The sequence below is a fragment of the Tamandua tetradactyla genome, chromosome 18 (genome assembly GCF_023851605.1).
Source record: "Tamandua tetradactyla isolate mTamTet1 chromosome 18, mTamTet1.pri, whole genome shotgun sequence".
Taxonomy (NCBI): Eukaryota; Metazoa; Chordata; class Mammalia; order Pilosa; family Myrmecophagidae; genus Tamandua; species Tamandua tetradactyla.
Window position 1 is genome coordinate 74,478,859 of NC_135344.1, and position 26,282 is coordinate 74,505,140.

General features: G+C 40.4%; 1 protein-coding gene across 15 annotated transcripts in view; it reads right to left on the reverse strand.

Annotated features, from left to right (window-relative positions):
* PIEZO2 (piezo type mechanosensitive ion channel component 2) overlaps nucleotides 1-26,282 on the reverse strand; it is a 562,484-nt gene that overhangs the window by 68,790 nt on the left and 467,412 nt on the right. For 9 of the 15 annotated variants that reach the window (XM_077135993.1, XM_077136003.1, XM_077136004.1 and 6 more), the window contains 9 exons: nucleotides 25,756-25,921; nucleotides 21,949-22,192; nucleotides 13,558-13,654; nucleotides 12,398-12,557; nucleotides 9,604-9,693; nucleotides 8,020-8,141; nucleotides 6,883-6,954; nucleotides 2,582-2,688; nucleotides 1,066-1,164 (listed from right to left, as the gene is read on the reverse strand). In XM_077135993.1, coding sequence (XP_076992108.1) covers nucleotides 1,066-1,164; nucleotides 2,582-2,688; nucleotides 6,883-6,954; nucleotides 8,020-8,141; nucleotides 9,604-9,693; nucleotides 12,398-12,557; nucleotides 13,558-13,654; nucleotides 21,949-22,192; nucleotides 25,756-25,921 — 1,157 coding nt within the window. The remainder of the gene's footprint in view (nucleotides 1-1,065; nucleotides 1,165-2,581; nucleotides 2,689-6,882; nucleotides 6,955-8,019; nucleotides 8,142-9,603; nucleotides 9,694-12,397; nucleotides 12,558-13,557; nucleotides 13,655-21,948; nucleotides 22,193-25,755; nucleotides 25,922-26,282) is intronic. The other 6 variants (XM_077135999.1, XM_077135996.1, XM_077136000.1 and 3 more) reach the window with 2 other exon arrangements.

A 26,282-nucleotide genomic window follows, 5' to 3' on the forward strand; every position in this document is an offset into this window, starting at 1 on the left:
AAAACCAAAAACCATACGAATTGAGAGACTCACATTGTAGTTACATAAGAAAAAAAGAAAAGAATTCTAGGGAAGCAGCAGCAGTGAATAGTAACTAAAAGTCTGCATTCTCGTATTTTAAAAATGGAAGGAACCTAGGTGTCTTGAGACTGCTTGCTACACAACGCGGTGCAGAAGTTGTACTTCACATGGGAGCTTGAGAGAAATGCAGAATTTCATTCTGCATGCCAGATCTGCTGAATCAGAATTTTCATTTAAATAAGATCGGCAGGTAAAATTTGGGAAATACTGGTTCATTGCCACTATCCAACTCATCTGTTTGAGAAACTTAAAGACCAGAGTTAAGTGTCTTGCCCCAGGTAGAGTTCAAGAGAAAAAGCTTTTATGAAACGTAAGACTAGCTATTCATTATTTATGAATCTCAATAATGGGTTGACTATAGCACAGGTAATGGAATAGTTTCTCTTTTGCAATAAATTAATCAACACATAATTTTTAACCATTTATTCCAAAGCATGATCACTGATCAAGTGAGAGTTACGAGTTAAGCAGACCATACAGGGCTGAAGAAGAGCCTGGAGAGTTTACCGAATTCCCAGTAGAAAATGGAAGGTGAGATCAAGTTTAGGAAAGAGACTAAAGAAGTCAAAAAAGAGACAGAGCAAAATGGGTCTTTTATTATCTTATCCAGAATTCTATCAGCTTTCTGAGAAAAGCGATTAGACTTTTTATTCATCATAACTGTACATGCAATCAGATGTATCTGATTAAACAAAATGTGACTTAAGCAAAACTCTGGGAAGGACAGATAGTGCACATGTATCTGCATTTTCTCTGTTTCCAATAGTCTCAAGTATCAACTTAAAAACAAGAGTCAAATAATAATAATTTGGCTTCTAAGAACTCCTTTTAAAAAAGTTTGCCCAATCTTTTAAGTTTTCCTAATTCCTTCATTGCATGATCTATAGAGAAGGGAAAATGCAGATGCAGAACAATGGGGACATATTTCTCTAAAGTTCTATGGAGTGAAAGTCACATACTACATGTCAGTAAAACATCAAATACCTTTGCAGCTCTGATTAAATATTGAAGAATAGTTTTGGGAAGTTTAATGACAGACTTTGGCAAGGCTAAAATGGCTGAAGCAAACTTCCCAATAGCTCTCTACAAAGAAGGACAAAGCAAGAGTAATTAGTAGGATAAAAAATCCCCCAAAACTAATAATTTAATGTATGATGTCAGTATGAGTTCATCTCTATAATCACATCAACAAGGTTAAAATACACCAGTCATGGAAGCTAGAATAAAATGTGCTCTGCTCCTAAGTTAAGAATAAATATTCAATCATTACATGTCATCCATAAAAAAATGGTGAAGATGGTCATGTTCTCTTCTTTGCTGCAGGATGGGTGATGGTTAGAAGCATACTTCATTAGAATAAAAATAACCAAGTTAAGTCATTAGTATTTTTGACAAGGCAGTCAGCCACACACGTGCACATAGACATGTCCATCAAGAAACATACACAGGTAGCAATGGAGCCAATAAGGAAGTGTAAGAGCGAAGTATGACCACGAAAAATTTACTTCTTCATTTTCACTGGGAATCAGCATTGGATGTGCCCAGCTAGCTTGAGAAAGCCCGGCCAGAAAACTGACAAAGGTTGGTCATGGGTATAAACTACTCCCAGGCTGCCTATCATGTGGCTTGATGAGTGCCACTCCATGTGCCTTATGGTCTCACAAATGAGTTTATGGGAATAATGGTCCTAGTGTGTGGCTTATTCATGAGAGAAATATATACTAAGTTTCTATACCATGTGTAACTCTAATGACAAAGCCTCATCTTATACAGCACTGGACATGGTATATTAGGCTAGTGAGCTATGGAGCTGAGAAATAAATAGCATTTCTTAAAAAAAAAAAAAAAAGGCAGTTAAGGTGAAAAAATTCCAGGACTGTGCTAGATATTTCTATTAGTAAATACTTTCTCAATTCTTTATATATACAAAAGAAGCTGATTTTCAAATTTTGAAGCAATATTTAAATGACATTGTTTCACCACAAAGCAAGTATTTTATTTTCATGATCAACTATTTCACCTATTGTAAAAGAAATAAATCTATTCAAGCAACCTGAAGCAATGCCAAAGAAAAGAAGTCTTCTTCACCTCCTACTTGCAACAAGAAAATAAAGTTCACCAAAGAAAAACTTTATTTTTCATTTGTAGCATCAGAAATTGTTTTTCTTTTTTTAACATGGGCGGGCACTGGGAATCGAACCTGGCGCTCCGGCATGGTAGGTGAAAATTCTGCCACCGAGCCACCATCACACGGCCCCAGAAATCGTTTTGATGCAAGTGAATGAAGACCTGGCCTAAATACTATTCTTGCATTGCAATGCTCAGAGTAAGCAGTGTTACAGGATAATTAGAGGTAGACAAATTTAGATGTAGATGGCAAGCTTCAGGGAGTTACATCACGTGTGACTGTGGTAGAAGAAGCCTAGACCTGCAGTCAGGGTCTGCTGATAGGAAGACTCTTCTAACATATAAAGGACATTATTTCCTGACCCATCATTACCTGGAATGCTGACCTTCTTGGGGGCTCTTCATCTTCCTTTTTTAGTTCTTCCTCTTCCTCTTCTTCACTGTCCGTTTCAAACAAATAATAATCTCCACTCCTGACCACTATGTGAAACAAAATACTTATTTATTTCTTGAAAGAGATATGAAATAATCGGGGGCTTATTAATGAAATGGCTCCTAAAAATACACAAAATTTCCATAAAAGGACCACAGAAAGAGATATTGGTGGGGAGGAAGAAACAAGAGATGTCAAGAACTCGTTGGAGGCTAATGCCCCCTTGGTGTGCTCTGGTACCCAGGGGCTGCGGTCTTGTCTATGCCATCCACATGAACTGGTAATCTCAGCGTTCATCTGGTATTCTCTGTCTTCCTCATTGTAAATTTTACACAGATGAATCAGGACAATTCTTAGGAAGCCAACTGGGTTATGAAGATGGCCAAAATAACTGAAAATGATGGTTTCAAAATTCATCAATTTTGTCCTTTAGACAAGGCTGAAGTGAAGTGGTGGGTTTGTTATGGCCCCAATGAGGACAAGATGCCAGTAGGGATGATTTGGGACCAAGAATCAGGTCACCAACCTTCTACTTCACTTTATACCGTGCAGACTTGGCTCCCCTTGACACAGGGGATGTGGCACATATGGCAATACATTTGAGAGAGTTTTTTTTTTCTTTTAAATAACACATTGCCATGAGGAGAAAATGGGAAGGTATCATTTAAACCACACATACAAAATACAGAAAAACACCACCATCACCACCACCACTCTGCCTATTGCTACACATAGACCAGGTGGGGCAACGTGGTCCAAATGGCTCAGCATTGCTAATTTTGTGGCCAACAAGAAGCCTCTCACTTGCTTAAATTTTGGGGAAATGATACTGACCACAAGACACATACACAAAGAGTATAAACTGTCTCTGCCTTGTCTAATATTTTCCCTGCAAGAACAAGTCACCTGAATTAAGAGCTTGGAGCACAGAAAGCTGAAATGTCCAGCCATTTGAGGAAATTTGTGAAGTCAGATCTTTATCATTTTGATCACTATTTTTTCAGAGAAAAGAGATCCAGCATATGCATTTCTGATGCTATATAATCTGTACTATCATTGTAGGAAAATACATTGATATTTTCAAATTGTATTCAAGCAGTCAAATGCTGAAGCATCTTTTGGATGACAGAGCATGATGTTTTAAGTTGCCTTTTGGACTTATACATTGGGAGGAAATGGAAAACCTTGGCTTGTTTAAAAATAGTTGCTTGAATCATACTAAACATGGTCAAAAGTAAAGTGATTTTGTCCATGATCTCAGATGAATCTGAAGCCTCCATTCATGAAGATGTAGAGTGAATGAATTGGGCCTTATATCCTTGAACAGAAGCACTGTAATTTGCTTTGTAATTTATGTTTACTTTGAAGAAAGAACCAGGCCCAGAGTAATGGGTCCAGGCCTGAGGAAATAAATGCAATACAGCATAAGGTAAGAATAAGCAAGAACAAACCAAAGTTACAGCATTACATTTGACAGTGAGAAAAACCATTAAAGTAATGCCTTCATGTAAGCTGAGAGATTGCAGGAAGTCACACAGACTCTATGTCACATGGTCATTTGGGAAAAACACAGAGTGTCATAAGATTGAACATTTTACCCTCATTATAGGCTCCGAAATCAACCATAGCTTAAATTGTATTCAATCATACCTTCTATAACTTCTAAACATATGGACACAGAAAGTACAAACAGTTTTTACCTCAAACAGGCAAAAAGTTGATTTCAGCATTAAAAACTTCACCAATTTATATGTGAGCAAGGGGAAAGAACAAATTAAAAAAGAAGAGAATATTTTTTATTAAAGGCTCTTATTCCCTTATTAAATACTCCTGAAATAAAACTAGGAAAATAACAATGTATACTTTCTGTGGTGATATCCACTAATACTGATAAGAAAAGCAATCACACATACATTTGCTACTTTAGCTAGAACTCCTCCCTCCACCCTGGATTCATGTTCACATCATCGATGCTGGCGCTATGGCTGAACTACTGAGCATGAAATTAACTCTTAGAATCCTACCACTTTTATCCCCAGAAACTTGGCCTTTGATTTTTGGTATTTAACCATAAAACTATGCTTGGTGGTGATTCAGAGAGTACAGAATTGATATATGGAGACAGACAACAGTGGAGTGAACAGAAGGTATAATTGAACAGCAATAATGCAATAGTATGTGCATACATAGGCATGGAAGTGGGAGGTATGCCACCCACAGAGCATGCTTACATCTTCAATAATATTAATAACATAACTATATTATCATATTGTCAATAGATTTGTATATATCCAATAAGTTGGATATTCCAACTTATTCTTAAGATTCAGTGTCTTTAAGAAATATCTATTTGAAAGCTAGTTACTTTAGCAGGTCAGATTAAGTGCTTTCATAATAGGTTCCCATATCTAAATACAAGTTTAGGTATTCATCATAGTCTAAAAAAGTATACTACATATTCTTTCCCCACAAACTTGTGAAAGAAAATAGACTTTGTAAGAGAGAATTTAACACCACACTCGGAATCTGATTCCAAGCCATGAGTTACACACATCTCTGCATTATTGCACCAAAAGGTATTGTAACCAGGCACATTTATTTTAACACCAGTCTTCAAGAACTTGATATAATGAGGGTGAAATGAATCAGAATATCTAAAGTCATTAACCTTCATAAGAAGTTCTTTAAATTATTACCAACTTGTAAGGTGATTATCAAAGACCATATCCAATTCTTTCTAAAACACAATGTTTATATGAGCAAAGGAAAGACAACCACAATAATTGCAATGGGAATTTACCCCAGATGAAATGACAAAACACTCAATATGACAAAATGTTGAAATGGATAGGTCTCTCTAAACTGGCAAAGGGCCCTTTAAAAACAGAAGGATTGGCACAGTTTACTTGTGACTTGATAGAAATTGCTATTCAACATGCTAAATATTCTCAAACTGTTGCATGACTAACATGCCAACGGGAAATAAATAACATAGTCATAGAAAATTTCAACTTGAATCTTTGTCATTTAACTTGGGCAGAAAACTAAATGAAACTCTAACATCCATATTTTTTTAATGTCATAAAGCTGAAATTAAATATGTGGGATTAAATGTACTTACATCCAGATACACTGAGCATGCTTCAAATACTGCTTCATTAAATTAGCCTGCTGATTTCAGAAAATTATTTGTTGGGTGTGAGGGAACTAGGTGGCCCTAAGAATCACGTATAGGGACAACTCTGACATATCTGATTTTCTAGTGGGTCTCAATATTTATCAGAACCCATCCCAACACTTTGTAGCCTGGCTTATGTTACAGGCTTTGGTGGTTTCCTGATCCAATTAGATCAGTTACAGCTTTAACACAGAAGATGTTACAAGTAATTCATAAAATATTCCTATTCTAACAAATCTAAGGAGGACTAAATTGAGATGGGCCATTCCATTATGATCAGTGCTATTTTCTTGATAAGAATGACAATTTCCATAATTCCTTATTCATTCTTACGATCCAAAGAGATAAGCACCCACATTCTATGTGGCTATCTAGCTCTGCTTTTCCAAGTGGGTTTTGCTTTTAATTGGTAAACACTTAAGATCAGATGGCTCAGAAACTTGACACATGCTCAGCACTGGATGTTTTGAGTGCAACTTTAGAGCCTTTTTGAAACTGGGGAGGAGGCAAAGTAAGAAAATAAATGCTTATTAAGTTATCCCCATCTTTATATTTCATAAATTGCCAAAAATCTTAAATGCAAATAAAATCCAGCTCTGGGCAAGAGAGGAAGGGAGATCATTGGCCTCCATGACGCGTGCCTTACAAACAGTCTTAAGAACGTTTTTGAACACAATGATGGTCCTTAAATTGATATCCAATGATGAGCCAAAGCTCATTGGTAATAACAAGATTTTAGCCATAAAACAAATACTAGCAGAGCTCTAGAACTCAGAACTAGATAATATGATAATCAATTTTTCTTCCCTTTCTGAGCCCATGAGTTATGCTGAAGAGTTCTTAGCCAATATTTAGCTAGCATGATAATCAGCAGATTTTTCTGGGAGAATCTGCCCAGGGTTCAAAGACCCGTTGTCACTGCAATTTTTCTACCTCAGACTTCCTATCAGGTCACAAGGATCAAACTATGCATGGGACACACAGGTCATAGGGACGCCTGAATTCTGGTCAAGGATATAAGGGTTAAAATCGATGAAATTGTAAGAGGATCGAGAAAACCTACTGGAAGCATGATCAACCCAAGGCCGCCACCACTGCTTTTTTTTGCCCTTGGCTTTCTGTTTGTCTGCTTCTCCTAAAATAAAATATGTCCAAACATTAATTCTTATAAAGCGAGAAAACAAATTTTGAAAACCACGCTTTAACAACTCAATTGTCAAATCTAGATAAATTGCAAAAATACATCAGAGGTCAGGAAAAGGAACTATATTGAATCTGAAACATATATACATATTAACAGTTGATTTCATAAGGTAAATACTGTTTTATTAGATACTATGCCCAAATTTTCATTTTCTTCTTAGTAAGTGAGGGCATATAAAGAAATACAAAAAAGAAGGGGTTATTTGCCAAAAACACATCTCCTATTGAATTTTCCATTGAACTATCAGAAAAGAAGCATCCCAAATTTCATAAAACAATTTAGTGGTAATTAATTCCAACAACCAGAAAATTTGCTTGGGATAAGTTTTTTTTTTGCTTGAGATAATTTTAATACATGCTTCAAAATTATAAATTTACTGGTGATCAACAGATACTATGCATGTACTGAACAAATATCACACATTATTTCTTTACTCCTTACAAATAGAAAATCATGCAAACACCTAAAAAAGACCTTTAAAACTTCAATTAGATACAATATTTATATTATTCAGTATACTAAATACATTGCATGTTAAGTTTCATCAGAATAGGTGATGACTGAATGATATTTTAACCACCAACATCCAGATGCCCCTTAAAATATGCACATGCACTTCATTTGTGAATAAAATTTATAGAAATCAAAAGCAATAGTAGACTATCTGTAATATATTCCGTAAAGGAACAAATTAAGCAAACTCATGCTCATTTCCTTCAGAATGTCTGCAAAGCAGAAGCTAGATTCTGTGCTCGTTAAAGCCTTCTTGCTGAAGAGTAGGTACTCTTAAAGGCTTGATTCATTTAAGCGTTTTACTCTATTAAACAAATAAACCTATCTTCTTCACCTTGGGAAGGTAAAGCTTGCTTAGTTAAAAATATGCACACGTTGTTAATAGTGGCAAAATGAAGAGAAGCATTGGCTTACAGCCCTATGTGATATCATGATTCTATTCAGTGTCAAAATATGCAAATACGAAGAAATGTCTAGACATACTTTCATCATCCTCTTCTGAGAGTTTTTGGGTGTCTTGGCCTTCTCCTGACTCCTGGGTCAAGCTCAGCATCCTCTCTTTACCCTTTTTGTATTTTTGCTGCCTGGCCTTGATGCGGTCCATCCTATAAAAGAAAACAATGTTGGTAAAGCCAAGAACAACAACCACTGTCACCATAAGGTTGGCATTATGGACTGAACTGTTGTGTATACAACATGATTTTATCATGGACAAAGTGGTCAATTACTTGGAATTGTGAAAGGGTTGTTAATGAGCAACAAGAAACTCCTTGTTTTTTTTTCCCTATACCCATCAAATGTAATACTATGTAGGTGCTATTCTTAATAAATGATCAGTAATGATTATCATGCTAGAGTTTGATTTCCAGTACTTCACATCCACTCACACTTGTCTCATACTCATCCTGTACATGGCATATTATGAATCATAAATGATTTATTTTCCTGAGTTTTTCATTTTGGAACGGAAAAATTCAGTGAAGTGAACTACAGTAACAGGCCTCACTTATGTGACATTAGGAGCATGCTCTAGCTGTGGGGCCAAATTCATTATTTTTCTAAATCTGATTTACATATCTAGAAACCATAGCAACAACAGTCATGTCATCAAATTGCACTTCCATTATATTTCTTCATCTAACGTATGTCTTGGTGAAAATAAACACATCATGGTTTATATAGTTATTTATACTACTAATTATTTTCGCATAGGGGAACAAAGCTGGGTAATGAAGTCAGATTATAATGAAGATGCTCTAGAGAACTTGGGGAACTTTTTGGGTGGGTTGATAGAGTGTCCCTCTTTTCTTAGGGAAAGAGGCTAGGTTCTGAATTCTAAGGCCACCAGTTCTTAAACTTGGTCCTCAAACATGTGAAGTGCTACCAATCCTCAGAAGTCTCCTTCACTGCTGAAAATTTCACTCTAAGAAAATTTTCAATGGGCTAAAAAAAAAAAATTCTCAGATCTTTTGGGTAGCGTCAGCCCATCAGTTGACTCACACAGAATTGTATCGTAAGAAAAGCCTTGAACCAAATAAGCTGAATCTAGGGAAATACAGGTTGTAATTCTAGCGTTAACTCGAGTTATTCATGGATGTGAAGACATCTAATATTATGGGCCATCAGTTTCTTTCTTAAGAGACTGGACTGGATGATCTCAAAGCAGGGACTTCACATTTATTCCCTTAGCCCATAGATGGAATGAATGCTGACCCCAAGACCATCTCTCATTAACTCATTTACTTCATACAAATACCCTGGAAGGAAGAATTGTGGGCATTCATTTAAGGCAGGCTTCCAAGGTAGGTAGTGGCACTAGAATTTGGATGCTGGTCTCAAACCACCACACTGCAGCTATTTTTCTTTAAACCACTTTCATTTTCAGTCCAGGGGGACATCTGCAATTGCCTGGACACAAGATACCTGGATAGTCGTGAAAGTTGACACAAATAGAACAGATATTTCAAGGAGGTGAGGCTCCCCAAGAACTGAAAGCCAGCTGAATCTGATCATTCAGACCAGAAAATAAAAGCAAAGGAAAACAGGACTAAAATAGAACATCCTTACTGTCTCTTCAGCTGATCCATTGACTTTTTTTCTTCCTCAATTCTTGCCTTCACAGCCTTTACAATCGTGGCCTGGAAAAGTTCAGCTCCTCTACAGGAAAATCGGAAGCACAGAAACAAATGAATATTTTGGTGGTTGCTGTTCATTATTACTAAGATTTTCAAAACAAACATCTCTGTTGTGGCAGTTTACTGAAGTTTTGCAGCTGGCACTGGGAGTCTCCAAGACACAGTTCCTTTATTGTTTTTTCAGACAGTAAAGACCAGGCACTTCTTCAGACCTGTCCACCACAAGCCATTCTTCAGCAAACCGTCACCTGATCTGATTGCACTTATCTTATGAGGGGCATTAATGAGGGGGGTTGACAAGGGGGAGTATGTTTAGCTTAGTTTTCTACTCATTGAGCAGAAAGAGTATAGGGTGAATCCAGGGCTTCCTTAAGGAAATATGCGAAGTTGGAATTCCTGCACCACAGATGGGACTTTCAGCTCCTTGCCTCCTTAATTCTCTTCATCTCATCCTTAAACTATCTCTGTTCTTTCTGTTTTCAAGCCATTTTAAGAGCCCTTGTAAACCTCCTCCACCTCTCTGAAAAGCCTCAACTCTCTTCCACTATCCTTTCATCACATCTGCTTGGCGAATATTGGAACCCAGGGGAGCACCTGCCCTGCACTTGAATGAAGCTGTTGTCAGCTGTGGAAGAAACACACAGCAGGGCAAACTGTAATCAACTGAGCCCTCTGCCTTACCCAGAAATTCTCCTGCTTCCCTATGAAAGTTATTTCAAATGTTTTATGCTTCTCTTAAATTTCAAATTCTGTCAAGTGGCTTTTCACTCCTAGTAAATGACTGAGCTTCTCGCTTCCCAGACAGAATACAATAATAATTCCCTTGAATTCCTGCCACCCAGCCTGCAAATATTCCTTTGTGGGACAAAGGAATACTCTGTGGGACAGAGTCAATCTCCCCAACTGAACCTGCCCTGTGCTCGGATCCCTCTCCTCCCACAGTTTGAGGGATGTTCTCCTTCCAGGTATCCCACACTTCCTGCACTCACAACCTTTCCACCGCATTCAGCTCCTCATTAGCAGACAAATATGCTTGAACCTTGTTACACTTAAAAAATCGAAAATCACTCCAGTCACCCATGATTTTTCTGCCTAGTCCACATCCCTGCTGGCTTCCAAGGCACATGCCCTCTAGGCCCTGACTCCTAGTCTTCACCTTCTACCTGCTTCTCAGCTCATTGCTATCTGGCCTTGATCTGCACCTTTTGGGGTCCTTGTTGTCACTGTTCAATTTTCAATCTTTTCCTTATATTGGCCCTGGAATTCACTACTAAAATTGTTTTTCTAATACTCAGGACCTCATTTACAGAGCAGAGTACAACACCTCATCCCAATAGTCACACTATTCACTTGTACATAGCAGCTTGGATTTTTGTAAATATGACTTGTTTTACCTTCCCCAGAACATCTGGTCCTTAGAGATCCAGTACATAATAGTAAGGCAGTATCTTTTCTCCAAAAAATGGAGTCAGTGTTCAACTACAAAATGGGGGATGAGGCTGAGGGCTCCATGCAGCAAACGTAGGTCCCATACTGGGTCCTCTTTCTGTTTGACTTTAATTAGATAACAAGTATCTGTAATTGCCCTCATGAAAGGACTTTTGAAATAAACATTTTGCTTATCCTGGCAGGAAAAGAGAAGAGGTCCTGGGGAAACTGGGAGCACAAACACAGATGCATTAGTTAAATCATAAGTCATAACAATGGAATAATGGCAACTGTATATGCTGTAACCTACTGCATATCTGATCATTTAGTCCATGACCCAAATAGGTTAACTCAGATGGGTGTAGGCAAGGTGAATGACTCTGAGCTGAGCACAGCAGGGTAGGAGGCCACATACCCAATCACTGCATTCAACTGACAGAAGGTCACACATCTGCTTGCTCACTGCACTCCATATATATCAACAGACAGTGGTGCACCTCAATGGACAGCAGGCCACACACCTTCTTGTTGCATTCAATGGATAGGAGGTCACACACCTGCTCACTGCACCCTGTGTCTTAATGGCCTTCTGTTTACTACCTGTTCCTGTTTCCAGTTTTTTCCTAAACCTGTAGGATCAGGGACAAAAGTGGAAGAAGGGTGGAGCTAAGGGAGAAGAAGGATGCCATGCAAAATAGTGCCAGTGGCCTAGAGAAGAAGGAAATAAGTGGCTAGGGTAAAGAGACTAAAAGGGAAAGGAAAGGCAAATAAGAAGGGTTTAGAAGTGGTTGGAACAACATAACTCTCCACTTAGCTTGAGACCCGCAAAATAATAAGTTATTACATTTTTATCCATTTTGGGAGTAGGAGGAGGTGTTCTTAAAATATTGGTGCTGGGTAGTGGGGAGAAGATGAACTAAACTGTAGACCCACATGGCCCATACTACTGTTCGGATGGAGGCCAGGATAAGACACTTTGAATGAGGTGAACCGACAAAGAGGGGTCTAGACCTGGCCTTGTGACCTGGAAAAGCCCACCTTTCATAGTATCCCCAGTCCTCGCAGGAAATGCAGTATGGGCTCATAGATTCTCTTGTTATTTTCAATTTTAGATCTTAAAGGCCTTGTGCTAAATAAAGGCTTGCTGAATTAGTTTTGCTGGAAGGAATTTCTCAGTCAGGATAAAAGAAGGGTTCTATAAGCAAACTCAGATAGAAAGTACAAGTGTAGGAAATAATACTTTTGGACAGGTTTCCTGGATTCAATGAGATATCACTGGATTCAGTGGTCTCACCTACCTTGATGCCAGGATCTGTGAAGCCTTTATATCAGCTACAACATGTAAGAAATAGTAACTCATGAAAACTCTTCTTTGCAGCAGGAGGAAGGCAAAACATATGCTGTCCCAAATAATCCCTGCTTCACCACTGGGTAATCTACATGATGCATTACTATCAGCTAGGGCAAAAGGAAAAGTAGGAAAAAAAATTAAAATTCATATCCATTTAAATAGTTGTTTTATAAAATCATTGGTGCAGTCAGGCTTGGCTATCACACAATCATAAGAACAAAATTCTGATGCATTAACTAATTTAGGAGCTAATCTGTTTACCAAAAAGCCCATGTACTTCAAGTCCATTATCATCAATTATCCATGAGGTTGATACTAGGTTTTAGTGAGTGCCTGACAGTGGAAGGTACAGAAGGCCTTTTTGCCAGGGAGGACTCCTAAGTATTTCTCTTCCTTGGGGGGTGGTGGTGGTGGTGGTTCCCTTCTCCCCCAACAAGAGCCATGGAGAAATGATGTTTGTATATCGCAATACTGGAGGAAATGCTATCAAGCATTCGAGGTTACCCAGTGTTAACCAGCCTAACAGTTAACATAGTATGGTCTATTCAAAAAAGGCATATCAACAGTCATTTTATCCTGAGCCAAAACAGTTCCTGGTGACTCTTCATCCTCAGCAAAGTGCCAACTGGATTAGAAGAAACAGTGGGGAGGAACACAGTGTTCAAGCAGCCCCCATTCTAGGTACACATGGAGTGCTATATCCCTGGGTTCTAGAGGGAGGGGTGAGAGTGGTGGAAATATGACTTTTGCCTCTGATCAGACAGGGTCTAACTCCAGACACCTGGGTCTCCTCCCAAGTGTTCTCAAGTGTTTGAAGGTCTCTGAGCCTCCTGAGAAGGCCCTGAAAGTCAGAGTTATCTTAATGACCAAAGACTCTAATTGGGAAGTTTCTAGAAGATGGTCAAAGAAACTCTGAGTACAGACACTTCATGCTATGGATAATATATCCAAAAGGTATTATAATTCTATAGCCACCATCTAGAAATGGGACTGACTTTTACTTTTGTCTCTTCTCTTTAGGTGCTTTGGCCCCTTTTTTAAACTAGAACAATACAACTGCCCTCCCTTCCCTTTCCTTCCACTCCCAAATTTGTTTTTCATACTTACGCATTTTATAGCCTTTAACTGTGCAAGCCAGGCTGAAAGCTTGGATCAACCAGCAACTATTGTGTACCAAGTTCTCAATGTATCCACATGCTCCTATCTGAAAAACAGATTGGGGAGGCAAACAGTGAAACTCTGCACCCATAAGAAAAGATTGGTGTTTTGTGATCCCAGCACATGCAAAAATTCACCAAGTGTCAGTGCCAAGGATTTCAAGAGGTATCTATGGTACCTAAGAATGCAGTCACCATGAGGTAGTGAATTAGATGCTTTAGGAACATCATAGTTTCCTAGAGAAAGTTAAACCCAGTGAATAAAGAAATTGTAAGGCTTTCTGCATTTGGAAGTGGCACTCTTTTCAAAGAGGAAATCTTGGATTATTTTAGTAACAAGCTGAACTTTGTGATAGTAAATGGGGGTGCACTAAACCGCAGGACCTTGACTTGTATCATTATTTTCTCATAAGTCGGATAAATTGAACATACATTGTTCCCCTGGAGATAATCACAAACAAGCCACAGGGTATAGTTCTTAGAATGGGAACTTAATATGTGCTTTGAGCCTAATTTTGGAAATTATCTAGGTCATGGAATCACCCTTGCTGACAGGCATGTAAGTGTCTCAAAACAATGCTTTTTTTTCTTTTTTTGGGAGGGGGGTTCATGGTTTGGGAATGGAACTTGGTTCTCCCACATGGAAGGCAAGCATTCTACCACTGAACCACTTGTGCACCCCTCTAAACAATGAGGTCTTTTTTTTTTGTATGCTCTATGGTGGGGTCATATTTCATTATTTTTCCATGTGAGTATCCCATTATTGCGGTACTATTTGTTGGATTTTTGTTTGTTTGTTTATTTTTTGGGGAAAATGCTAGGACTGGGAATCAAACACGAGTCTCCCACATGACAGGTGAGAATTCTACCACTGAACTACCCTTGCATCCCCAAAACAATGAGTTTCATATTATAGTTATGTTAAATTCAAATCTTGAGGTGAAAATGTTTAAATCACACATAATCATTACAAGCCAATGCATAAAGGTGCATTTCTGGGAACAAGTGAGATCAAAGAATATAATTAGGATTTGCTGTCAAATGTTAATTAAAAAAGGATTTCCTTGCCCAGCACGCGTTCCAAACTAAGATTTCAATCCTACATTGTCATGTCTTGGTTTCTATTTTCTATGTTGGGAATTCCCCTCCACTACTGTCTCTCTGAAGATTCTGAAATCTATTTTTCATGTTTCTAAGGAGTTCAAATGACATTTTCTTTAGGAAGGCTGTTCCCAATTTATCTGGGCAAGGTATTAGGCATTCTTTTTTATTTTCCTAAAAGCGTGTGATCATTAGCACTGACAGATTGTATTTTGATTATATTCCCTTTGAGAATGTGAACTCCTTGAGGGTAAACCTGAGCGCTATTTATCTCTAGTTCTTCAAGATATAAACAGTATCTAGCACAGGTCAGATCTGTAATATAGGTTTGTGAAATGACTGAGTGAATGAATGAATAGACTTTGTCTTCATACATTTTCCGGAACGTTTGTAAGGATAGCTTCAGGTAATGGATCTCTCACCACAAGATTGTGTTTAGAAGGAAATGACCTTCTGCTGCTCTGTCTCAAACCTTCTCTCAAAACTCTCAATGTTATCCCCAAAATAAATATTGGTGGGGTGAAAGTGTTTAATAAAAATTAAAAGTACATTTACCATTCACTAAAAAATCAACATTTCATTGAACTATAAACAAAATAAATTATTCAAATACATATTCATGGCTACACAGAGTTGGCTTCCCATGCCTCTAAACACAGCAATGTATGTGCAAAAACAAAACAAAACAAAATCAGAGTGTTACCAGTTAAATTGCCTGGTGAGCCCATCCTGGGTAGCTCAGAAGTTGGGAGAAGGGAATCATTACATCACTGTGCTTCCAAGGGACTGCCAGTTTTAGCCTTTGAGTAGTAGCCACAGGGGTTAATTGTGAATTGGGCCAGTCAGAGAGGTATTAACTCCTTCAGCTCCTGAAAGGCAGTTGTTTCCTTTCCTGAAGCAATAAATAACTTAAATAGTGTCCCTGTGACCTAGAAGATTTTAGGTGACTCTGGAATTGCTAGTAAGCAGTTGGATTTATCTCCTCTGTCAGGGGGAAAGCTGTACCCTGGAACACGGCCAGCCATTTAGGAGTAGAACAGCCAAACTTTGAAGGGGAGAGAGGTATGTTTTTCCTCTACCCTGTATTTTCTTGCTGTACCCTAATCTGGAAGCCTGGGTGAGGAGGCAACCGTGAAGCTGAGGTAGTTTATAAGAGTAACCTCAGTATTACTGCTGTATTTCCTTACTGAAATGGCTTTATAAATTTGTGTACTCTCAAGAATCTGTAAAAACATGCTTTCTGAAAGAGGTAGTGAAACATAACACTTGCTACATCTGCCAGGCATGCCCAGGCCCTCCTGTGTTTCAGACAAAAGAAATCAGCTGCAAGCCAGAGTTTATAGCACCATCCCTGTCTGTTCCCATAGTAACTCCTGCCCTACTTGCTTTCCTATATAATCTGGAGACAAAGAATATTCAGGGCTCAGACTTTGGACAGAAATCCTCTGAGCCTGCCAGCAATAAAAAGCTTGTTCACTTCACAGAGGCTCTGGTGCTTTCTTCTGTGCTGTTCAGAATTTTTCGCTACTTCATTTCTGGTGCATTGGCTGGGAAACTCTGCACCCCAAGGAAGAGACACCCTTGTGTCCCCTCCCTGTTTCTGGGGAGGCCTGAGCCACGGACCGATCTTGATCATCCCTGGGCACCCCTGGAAACCTTTCTTCTGTTTTGGGATCATCTGATTGGAATGGGACACTGGCTTCTCTGGACTTAAGAGGGATCTCAGCAGCCATGAGAACTGAATTGGAGCTCCACCCATCAGTCCAGTAAGAACAGCATTCGATCACATATAGGGACTGACAGGTCCTGCCTTTCAGGCAGAAGAGGAGACTGATCATCTCCTAAACTCGGCTGAGTACCCTCCAGAGAAGCTGAAGGAGAAATCCCCAGTAGTTAGATACACTCTGGTTTGGGAGGCAACAAAACTTGTCATGTTGTCAAGTACCTGGTGTGTGAAAGTGTGTGAATGAGATGTGGCTCTGTCCTGAGGCTTCAGTGCTGTGTCACCCACGAAGCGATTGTGTGTCCTGATCTGTAGTTCTGTGGGTCCTCATACAGCTTGTAAGGTGGCCCTCTCAACAAGACAGTATGGGATGGGGGATTATAACAATGCACCTCATACCAAGAGGACCCTAAATTTCCCCATGAAGGAAGTGATCAGAGATGGATAAAGTGATTGTTCTTTTGTTTATTCTACTCTTTTGTTGTCTGGTACCCTGGGAGGGTCACTATGGGTGGTAATGAAAGCAAAACTCCCTTAGCCTGCCTTCTTAAAAATTTCAAAAAAGGATTACTCGAGATTATGAAGTGAAGCTTAAGCCCCAAGAGTTGTGCAAATTTTCCCAATTGGACTGGCCCACTTTTGGAGTCAGATGACCGTCTAAGGGGTCATTCGACCCCAACTTATCCGAGCTGTCTGGCAAGTTGTTACAGGACAGTCTGGTCACCCTGACCAGTTCCCGTATATTAACTCCTGGCTTCAACTCATTCGAAATCCACCACCATGGCTAAAAGCTTGCATTGAAAGCCATGCAAAAGTCCTGGTTGCCCATGACAACCTGGGCATTCCACTCCCTGGAGAGATTGCTGCAAAGCAATTAGCCCAAGCAGCCACTAAACTTCCGACCCTGGAGAACTTGTCACCACTGACAAGAAAAAAACCTCTTCCCACCCTTGGGCCATCAAGATAAATGGACAGAGGGGCTGTGCTCCCTATGGCTGACAGAGATCCTTTACCCCTGCCTTCCTAAATCCTTAACCCCAGAAAAACCTCTGGTCCTCCCCACTGCCGATGAAGACCCATTACCGCCACCTTACTCAGCTTCGGCTTCCTGACCCCTGCCTCAAGCACTGGCTGTGGTTCCAGAAGTGCTGTCAGCTCCCCTGATACCCTCTACAGGAAACTCTACTGGAAACTCCACCTTATCAAGGACCCCAGCCAGCCCTCCACTATTGCTTCTGGTCCCAGTCCACCTGAAGCCCCTCCAGAAATCCCACAAACCTGGAACCTCCAATCCCGAGTTGGTAAAACCCGCAGCACCTGAGGAGCTCTGCAACTGTCCCTGCAAGAAATTCTAGTGCCAGTTTACTATGATCCAGACAGCCAGTTGCAGGGAGGTCAGCCAATATTCGTCTACCAACCTTTTTCAACCATTGACCTCATAAACTGGAAAAAACGCACTCCCTCCTACACTGAGAAGCCTCAGGTTATGATCAACTTAATTCAGTCAATGATATAGAACCATCCGCTAATGTGGCAAGATCACCAGCTCTGAATCACCTCTTCAACACAGAAGAGTGGAGATGGATTTCACAAGCTGCCCCGAAGTGGCTGGAAGAAAATGCTCCTATAGGGACGATGAATGCATACCAATATGCTCAAAACTCCTTCCCAGATGCTGACCCAAGGTGGGACCTGAACACTGAAGCTGGCAAAAATAATTTAAATCTCTACCAAACTGCGCTCATTCAAGGCATGAAAAAGGAAGCCAGAAAGACAATGTGTCAAAAACCACTAAAGTCCTACAAAAGGCAGACGAAGCCACTAGCCAGTCCCATGAGTGTCTCTGTGAAGTTTTTGGACTCCTTTCGACCCTGAGGTGCAAGAAAACCAAAAACTTGTTAACTCTGCATTTGTTGGGCAAGCCCAACCCAATATCCAGAGAAAGCTGCAAAAATTAGAAGGGTTTTCAGGAATGACTATATCCCAGCTCCTTGAGGTGGCTACCGAAGTCTACATGAACCGAGACCAGGAGGCATGGAGAGAAGGAGACCACCGACTGAAGAAAAAGGCAGACCTGCTTGCTGCAGTGCTCTCTCAGGGCACTAGAAAGCCCCCATTCTCAAAACCTGGAACCTTCAAGTGACCAAGGCCAGGAAATAAAACACCCGCTTATTGGGGGCCGCCAGGAGAAGGTAGGAAAGCAGCTCCACTGGGGAAAAACCAGTGTACTTACTGTAAGAAAGAAGGACACTGGAAAGCAGAATGTCTCAACAAAAGATGGGAAAAGGATGACAAACATCTCACTAAACATGGAGAACCTAGAGCCACTGATTTTGTAGGTCTAGCCACCTGTGAAGACAGCTCTGAGAGAGACCAGGCCCCTTCACACTAGGCCCTGAGGAGGCCATGGTCATGATGATGATAGAGGGCCAAAAGATGGACTTTATGGTAGACATAGGTGCAGAACAATCTGTCCAAAAACTAAAAGGCAAACCATCATTATTGGAGCCACTGGTGTCTCGGTTCACCACCCCTTCTTAATAGCCCATAAGTGTCTGCTGGGATCCTGTGACGTTTCCCATTAATTTCTTTACCTTGACTGCCCAGTACCCCTACTGGGCCAAGATCTCCTGACAAAGCTCCAGGCTCAAATAAACTTCAGTGCAGAAGGGGAATGTCTCTTGACACTAAAGGACCCAGAAAAAAGGATCACTGTAACCCTGACAGCCCCCCAGACAGAAGAGTGGTGTCTTTTTCTTGCCAAAGAGGACCGAAACCGACCCAACCATCTACAGGTGCCAGGAGTTGATCCTTTTGTTTGGGCAGAAAACAGTCCACAGGGGCTAGCAACAAACGCCCCTCCAGTCCTTGTGGAATTCCACCTGGGAGTTGCCCCAGTGCATCTTAAACAATATCCGGTCCCCCAAGAAGCCCAGGTAGGAATTCAGGCACACATCAACCACTTGTTCATGATATACTATGGGAATGTCAGTCCCTGAGGAACCCTCCTCTGCTACCAGTACAAAAACCCAGCACCAACAATTACCACCCTGTTCAAGACTTGCGGGCCATCAACAAAATGACTGTTACCTTACATTCCATAGTGCCAAACCCATATACCCTCTTAAGCTTAATTCCTGTAATAGCATAATTTTCTCCTGCCTTAATGTGAAAGACAGTTTCTTCTGCATTCATCTGGCACTGGTCAGCCAATCCATTTTTACCTTTGAATGGGAACATCTGTGCACTGTGAAAAACAACAACAATTCACCTGGACGTGCGTGCCTCATGGGTTCAAAAATTCTCCTACCATATTTAGCCAAACCCTAGGGAAGAACTTGCAAAAATTTCACAACAAAAAGTATAATAGCATTTTACTCCAGTATGTGGATAATCTACTCTTAGCCAGCACAACCTCACAAAACTGTCTAGAAGCTACAAGGGCACTCCTGTTCTGCCTAAACCAAAGAGGCTACAAGGTCTCTAGAAAAAAGGCCTAAATTTGCAAAAAAAAATGAGCAAAATTCCTTGGATTTCACATCATCCAAGGCACCCGGCACCTGGGAGTTAAAAGAAAACAAGCTGTTTGTCAAATACCTACACCCATATCTTGGAGACAAGCCCGTAAATTTCTAGAGGCCACAGGATTCTGCCCCATCTGGATTCCTAACTTTGTTACAATCTCTAAGCCCCTATATGAGGCTCTGCGAGGAACTGAAAATTCGGGATCACCACCCCAGATTCTGACAGAAAAACTACCTCCCACCTACTTCATCTCAGTGGCCTGCACCCCTTGAACTATCATAAATATGAATTAGTCCCCATAAGTGAAAACGGTGCTACATCCATGGAATAAAATTATGAATAATATCATCAAAAGGGGGAATGAGGTAGTTCATGAGTAACCTCAGTATTATTGCTTATTTCCTTACTGAAATGGTTTTATAGATTTGTGAGTTCTCAAGAATGTGTAAAAACATGCTTTTTGAAATAGTAAAACAAAATGTCTGCTGCGTCTACCAGGCATACCCAGGCCCACCTGCATTCCAGACAAAAGAAATCTGCTACAAGCCAGAGTTTATAGCACTGTCCCTGTCTGTCCCCATAGGGAATCCCGCCCTGCTTGTTTTCCCATATAATCTGGAGACAAACAATATTTGGGGCTCAGACTTTAGACAGACGTCCTCTGAGCCTACCAGCAATAAAAAGCTTGTCCGCTTCTCAGAGGCTCCTGTGTTTTTTCTGTGGTGTTCAGAGTTATTCCCTACTTCAAAACTACATTTCTCCCATGTCTACTCCCATTCTATGGCTACACGTGATGAAGAATTAACTTGGGGGTAAGCTTTAAGCCTTTGGAGTTTCCCCAGTAATCCATAGGAGGGTTGGCGTTATTTGTGGTGGGTCCCAGACCACATCTGATAGTTGACCCGAGGACTCAGGTGGTCTGGTCTCATTGGCCATCTTAGGGCCATGGCTGGACAGGCAATAAAGACCACCCTTTTGATTATAGGGTTGGGGTTTTGAGCCAGGTTCTGTTGGCTGGAACTCAGGGAGGGGGAAAGGGGCTGGAGATTAGTTCAAATATTTGGGAAATGATTCACTCAATTATACCCATGAAATGGGACCCTGAGAGAAACTCTGGACACTAGCTTAGGCAAGCTTGCCTGGTTGGCAATATTCTTTGAGTACTGTTATGTCTTGATGTGCTGGGAGGTTGATGTGTCCTGAGTCCCTGGAGAGTGCACAATGGAAACTTTCTGAGAACCCCCAGACCTTGCTTTTTGCATATCTTTTTTTAGTTGGTATTTATTTACATCCTTTTTGCTATAATAGAACTGTAATCATTAAGTAGTACTTTCCTGTGTTCTAGCTAATTACTGAACCTGAGAGGGTGGTGGGAACCCCCAAAATATAGCCAGTTGGTGTCCTCAAATTTGCAGCTGGTTTCTGGGGGAGGGCAGCCCTTTAGGAGAGGGATCACCTTAACCTACAGAATTGGGCTGAACGCAGGATGGTTAATGTCATCACTAATCACAGGACATAAACAACCCTGCTTCAAAAGCCCATTTCCTAGCCCAAACAGTGCCACAGGAAAATATATTTATTTGTCTTATACTTCTGCAATTCTTTGAAAGTAAGAGAGTTGGTTTTAGTCAACACAATAGGACCGTTGAAGAAATGTAATGACTCTGATTCAGGTCGTACCAGGGCTACTTCATAGCATATAGTATAAGTGATTACAAATTATTTCTCAGAAGGGATGAGATTTTGGAATTTAACCCTCTGAATGTATATCCTCTTGTCATGTGACCTTGAGATGGTGAAAATGAGTCAAATGTATTCTGCTTAATGTGGCAAAACAAAGAAGAAAAGTGGTCATTTGAATTCTGAATTTGCAACATCTCATGTGGAGCTTTTAAGAGCAATGTGACAGGCAACAGGCTTTTCATAACCACTGATGGACTGTTTACTTTTACATGGAAACCACAAATGCGTTATATGGTGGGAGCCACTTACTGACAGTATATTTTTCATCGTAATCACAAAAACGTTGTATGCAATCAACCAGTCCCAATAGCGCAGTATGCTCTTGATGGGTTTCAACAGCAAATCGCCCCCAAAGAGCAGGAAATAGAAGCAGGCCACCAAGTAACCCATGCAAAATATGCTGATTCTGGTTGTTCCGGTAATGAAGATGACCGTGAGGACGAACCAGAAGAGGTAGCTGAAGATGATCACTTTGGACATGTCTAAGTAAGATCTGGAAGACAAATGCAAACAATACAAGGACAACAGCAAACACAGAAACAGAGCAATTAATGCTTCTGCTTTCCAAAGGGAAAACAGCATGCTATACATTTGGCTACACGTGAAAGCACTTTGTGAATCCTACACTGACCTCCATATTTATCTTTCACTTAAAGAGTGATAAATGGGTATATAAGTTGTGAAAACACTGGGTGTGTTTATCCTGGGCCACATTTCTCACAAACAGCAACATTATCTGCCTGCCAGTTAAGTGTTCACAATACCTCTGTCTTTCTGTAGGAAGCATGAAAAATAATGTGGCAAAAGAAATTCTGTGATACAAATGACCCCTGGTTAGCAAGAGAACTGTTGTGAATATATTTCTTCTAGATGAAACAGAGAGTAATAGGCAGAAACAAATCCATATTCCATATAAAGATTTTATCAGAAATGAAAATATCTCCTTACAGAAGGAAAGTAATTCTGACAAAATATAAGACAGCCTCAGTGAGGTTTTTAGCTCTATCCAATGCTCCCTCCCTTTGGGCATCCCTGGGCTGAAGTCATGTTTCCTTTTTTGGAGGGCATCCTTCCCCTATGAACTTCCAGTGAAAGAAGAGGCAGGCATTTGGGTCGGAACAGTCATGGAATCAGCAGTGGGAGGCTGGGAGTCTACACAGAAAAAGACTGACATCTCCCTGAAGTTAACTCACAGGTCCAAGTCCTATCTATATTTTCCTAATTGGAGCTCTGTTTTTTGTTTTTTCTTGTTTCGTTTGCTTCTCTTCCCAGGTTTGGGATGAACCAATTCTGGGTTACTTCTTTGATTAATGGGTTGTTATTTTGGAGTTATCAGTCATCTCTTAATAAAATATACACCTCACTTTATATTGTTAGGGAATGAGCCGTGCCATATAGGTACATTTTTCAGGTAAGTGAACCTGTGTTAGCTATTAACATTATTTTCATTACTATTATTATCTGCATTATAGGCTAAATATAAGTTGCAGGAAGGGGGACAAGTACAAAAACAAGTTAGAATGAACTTGCCCTAAGGTGCTTAACAATTTAATGGTTTTCTATAAATATTTTTGTCTAAATTATATTACACCTTTCCTTGACTTTATAAACAAAGGATAGTGAATAAAATGTCAGTATTTCTCAGCATTCTATGGTCCCACAGGTAACATGCATGGCTCAGCTGCACTGTAATACAGGAATGTCCGCAGGGTGTGTGCTTTGAATTAGGTGGAATCAGGCTGCTGGCATTTTTGAGTGTGTGTGTGGGCATGAGCCTGTGTGTGTACACATGTGTGTGTGTGTATATGTGTATGTGTGTGAGGATATGCCAGTGCGGTGAGTACTTCCCATAGATTTCCCTTCCTTTTTTTTAATTCTTAATTCCTAGTCTAGGAGCCCTCGGGTCTACTCCATACAGTACTTAACCTTCCTCAGGTTTGGAAATCATAAAACCATGCTTGTAAGGATGACCTGGAAAATTCTAGGTAAACATGAGGTTTCAAGAAGAGCCTAGGGGTCCCTGATGAGATGTCTGTAATATATGTATATATATAACTTTAAAAATCACTGGCACAAAAGAACTTTCATTCAAGTGACTATTTCAGTTTTTCCTTCCCACACTATAAATTCAAGTGCTTATTTTTTTTCCCTTTTTGATAGGGAAAAGGATGAGCTGGAATGATTTTTTCTCTTAGCATCATGAAGAGATAAAAATGAAAGCTCTACCTTATATTAGTGTTTTCTTTGTACTCTGTTCATAAAAAGAAGCTTCGAGTCTATAAAATGTATTGTTTTAAAGCAAGCCCACTCATTGATTTATTGGGGACATACTGAGAATCTTCTGATCCTGACAGGCTGTACGTAAAGGGCAATAGCCTTCAGTTTTTGGAGATGGGCAGACTAGGTTCAAATCTTGCTCTCTGCTGCCTATGCCACAGCTCTCTGCCTCAGTTTCCTCATGTACAAAATGGAGATAATAACATTTCCTATCCAAGGGCAATTATTAGGGTAAATGACTTAATACATGTAAGTTGCTTGGAGCAGAGACTGGTACAGCCTGAGTATTCAGTAACTGCTACCTGTTAGCATTATTATCCACATTGTAGGCTAAATACTATTGATGAGGTGGGGGAGGGGGACAAGTACAAAAACAAGTTAGACTTGGGCCTTGTCATGAGGTGCTTACACCTCAAAAGGGGAATCAGGTAAATTCTTAAGGTAACAATACCAGCTAGAAAGTGATTGGCTCCATGCCAAGAAGATATTAAGTAAAACAAAACAACAGTCTGCCTTCGGCATTGCCAGGAGGGACTCTTTTCTGAGAAGGGATTTTCCAGAGGACAAAAGCAATTGACCTGCAATAGCTTTCTGAGAAAATGGAAATCACCCTACAGGATTGCAGATAACACCTGGTGATAATCCAACAGAGAGTGTTTAACTGAATGAACAAACAGACCATAATCACCAATGTATATCTGCTCCCCACTTTGTTAAGAACACCCATGTAAAATGGAAACTCAGAGTCAGCCAATCAGAACATTTCCTCACTGGTTTCTACACTGGCCCTCTATGAGCTTTCCCTTTACACTTTCTTGGCTGAACTCCCTTCTACTTCCTGAATGGGATGGTTCATGAGTCACTCAATAAAGCCATGAGACTTAAAGTTCACGAAAAGTTTTCCTTTTAACATTACTATTGGATGTCAGAAGTTGGAGAGCTAACTTTAGGTGTGGGAAGTCAGCACTGACATGTGATGGCAGGCTGAGCCTCAGCTGATGGGACACTGAGGTCCAAGGCTGCTTACTGGAATTCTATTTGATCCTCATCCTAGTACCACAGGTAGACTGTAATTAGCAAGGCTCACAAAGGTGAAGCAATGAGTTCAGAGTCACACAGCTAGTCAGGAGGTAACAAAAACCAGATCGGTTTTGCCAGACTTCTCCATTTATCAGTTGCATCGAGTTCTAAAGGTTTTGAAGGATGCGTAAGGCCTGACTGGAATGGCGGAGAGGAGGCACCCTCCAAGAAGGGGATATCTGGGTGATAAAGACTTAGAGGGTAAAAACCCAGAGTATTAAGAGAAACATGCAGGGGGAAGTTTAGTTTCACTTCAACACAAACTCTTGAAAAGGATGGTGAGGCTGCAAAGGTGAGCTGTCATCAGACTATGGACAGGCAAGGGGGACAGAAAAGATGCTACAGATGGAGCCCAAGAACTTCTATGGTGGAAAGGCTGTCCAGCACGGGACTGGCGTGAGATACCCGGTGAAGGCCAGGTACTGGCGGGAGGAGAGAGCCCCCTGGAGAGTTTTGGATAGGGGCTGCCAGTTTCCTACATGACTAAGAAGAACCAAGAGGCAACAAAGCACAGGTTAACACTGACAAAAGCAGAAGCAGAATTAAATGCAGAGCTCAGCTTCTAGGCTACCAAGCCCTCATCGTCCAATTTAGCTGGTTGATTTCCAAGTAAAGCAGAGAGAGAATCACAAACAGAAGTGTAATGAAGTGAAAATGCCCATGCAAAGTTGCTTTAGAAAAATATAAAGTGACTGTTACCTGCAGTGAATGAAATCTGGCACAGGGTTATGTTGACTAAACGAGGCTGCATCAAGATTCATGCAAATCTCGACATTGTCCCCTGCCATGATTCTCACTGCAGCCTTATTCTCATCCTCAAAGATCTGCCGTTGTAGAGAGGCACACAGGAGCAACATGAAGTCATCTGGCAAGACAAAGATGAGAGCACTCAACCACCTTCTCCTCAGGTGAGACCCAGTCATCAAAATGTTTGAGCTGCTCCCTAACTCCTGTGTGAGCTGTGTTCCCAGAATTCATGGGAAAATTTACCCAGGATTCAATGCTGGGGCCAGGCCACAGCTTCCCCCACCGTGAGCGATATTTCAGGAACTCATATGGGGAGATCTCTGCATTTTGGTTTGCATGTTGGTGAGTCAAAGTATTAGGTACTGATTGCTAGCCTTCATTGCTCTCTTACATTACAAAGTCTCAAGCAGGACACTGGAACAATTTCTCTCATCTTTTCTGTTATTCTTTATTCTCTGCATGCTGTTTTTGCACTTGCA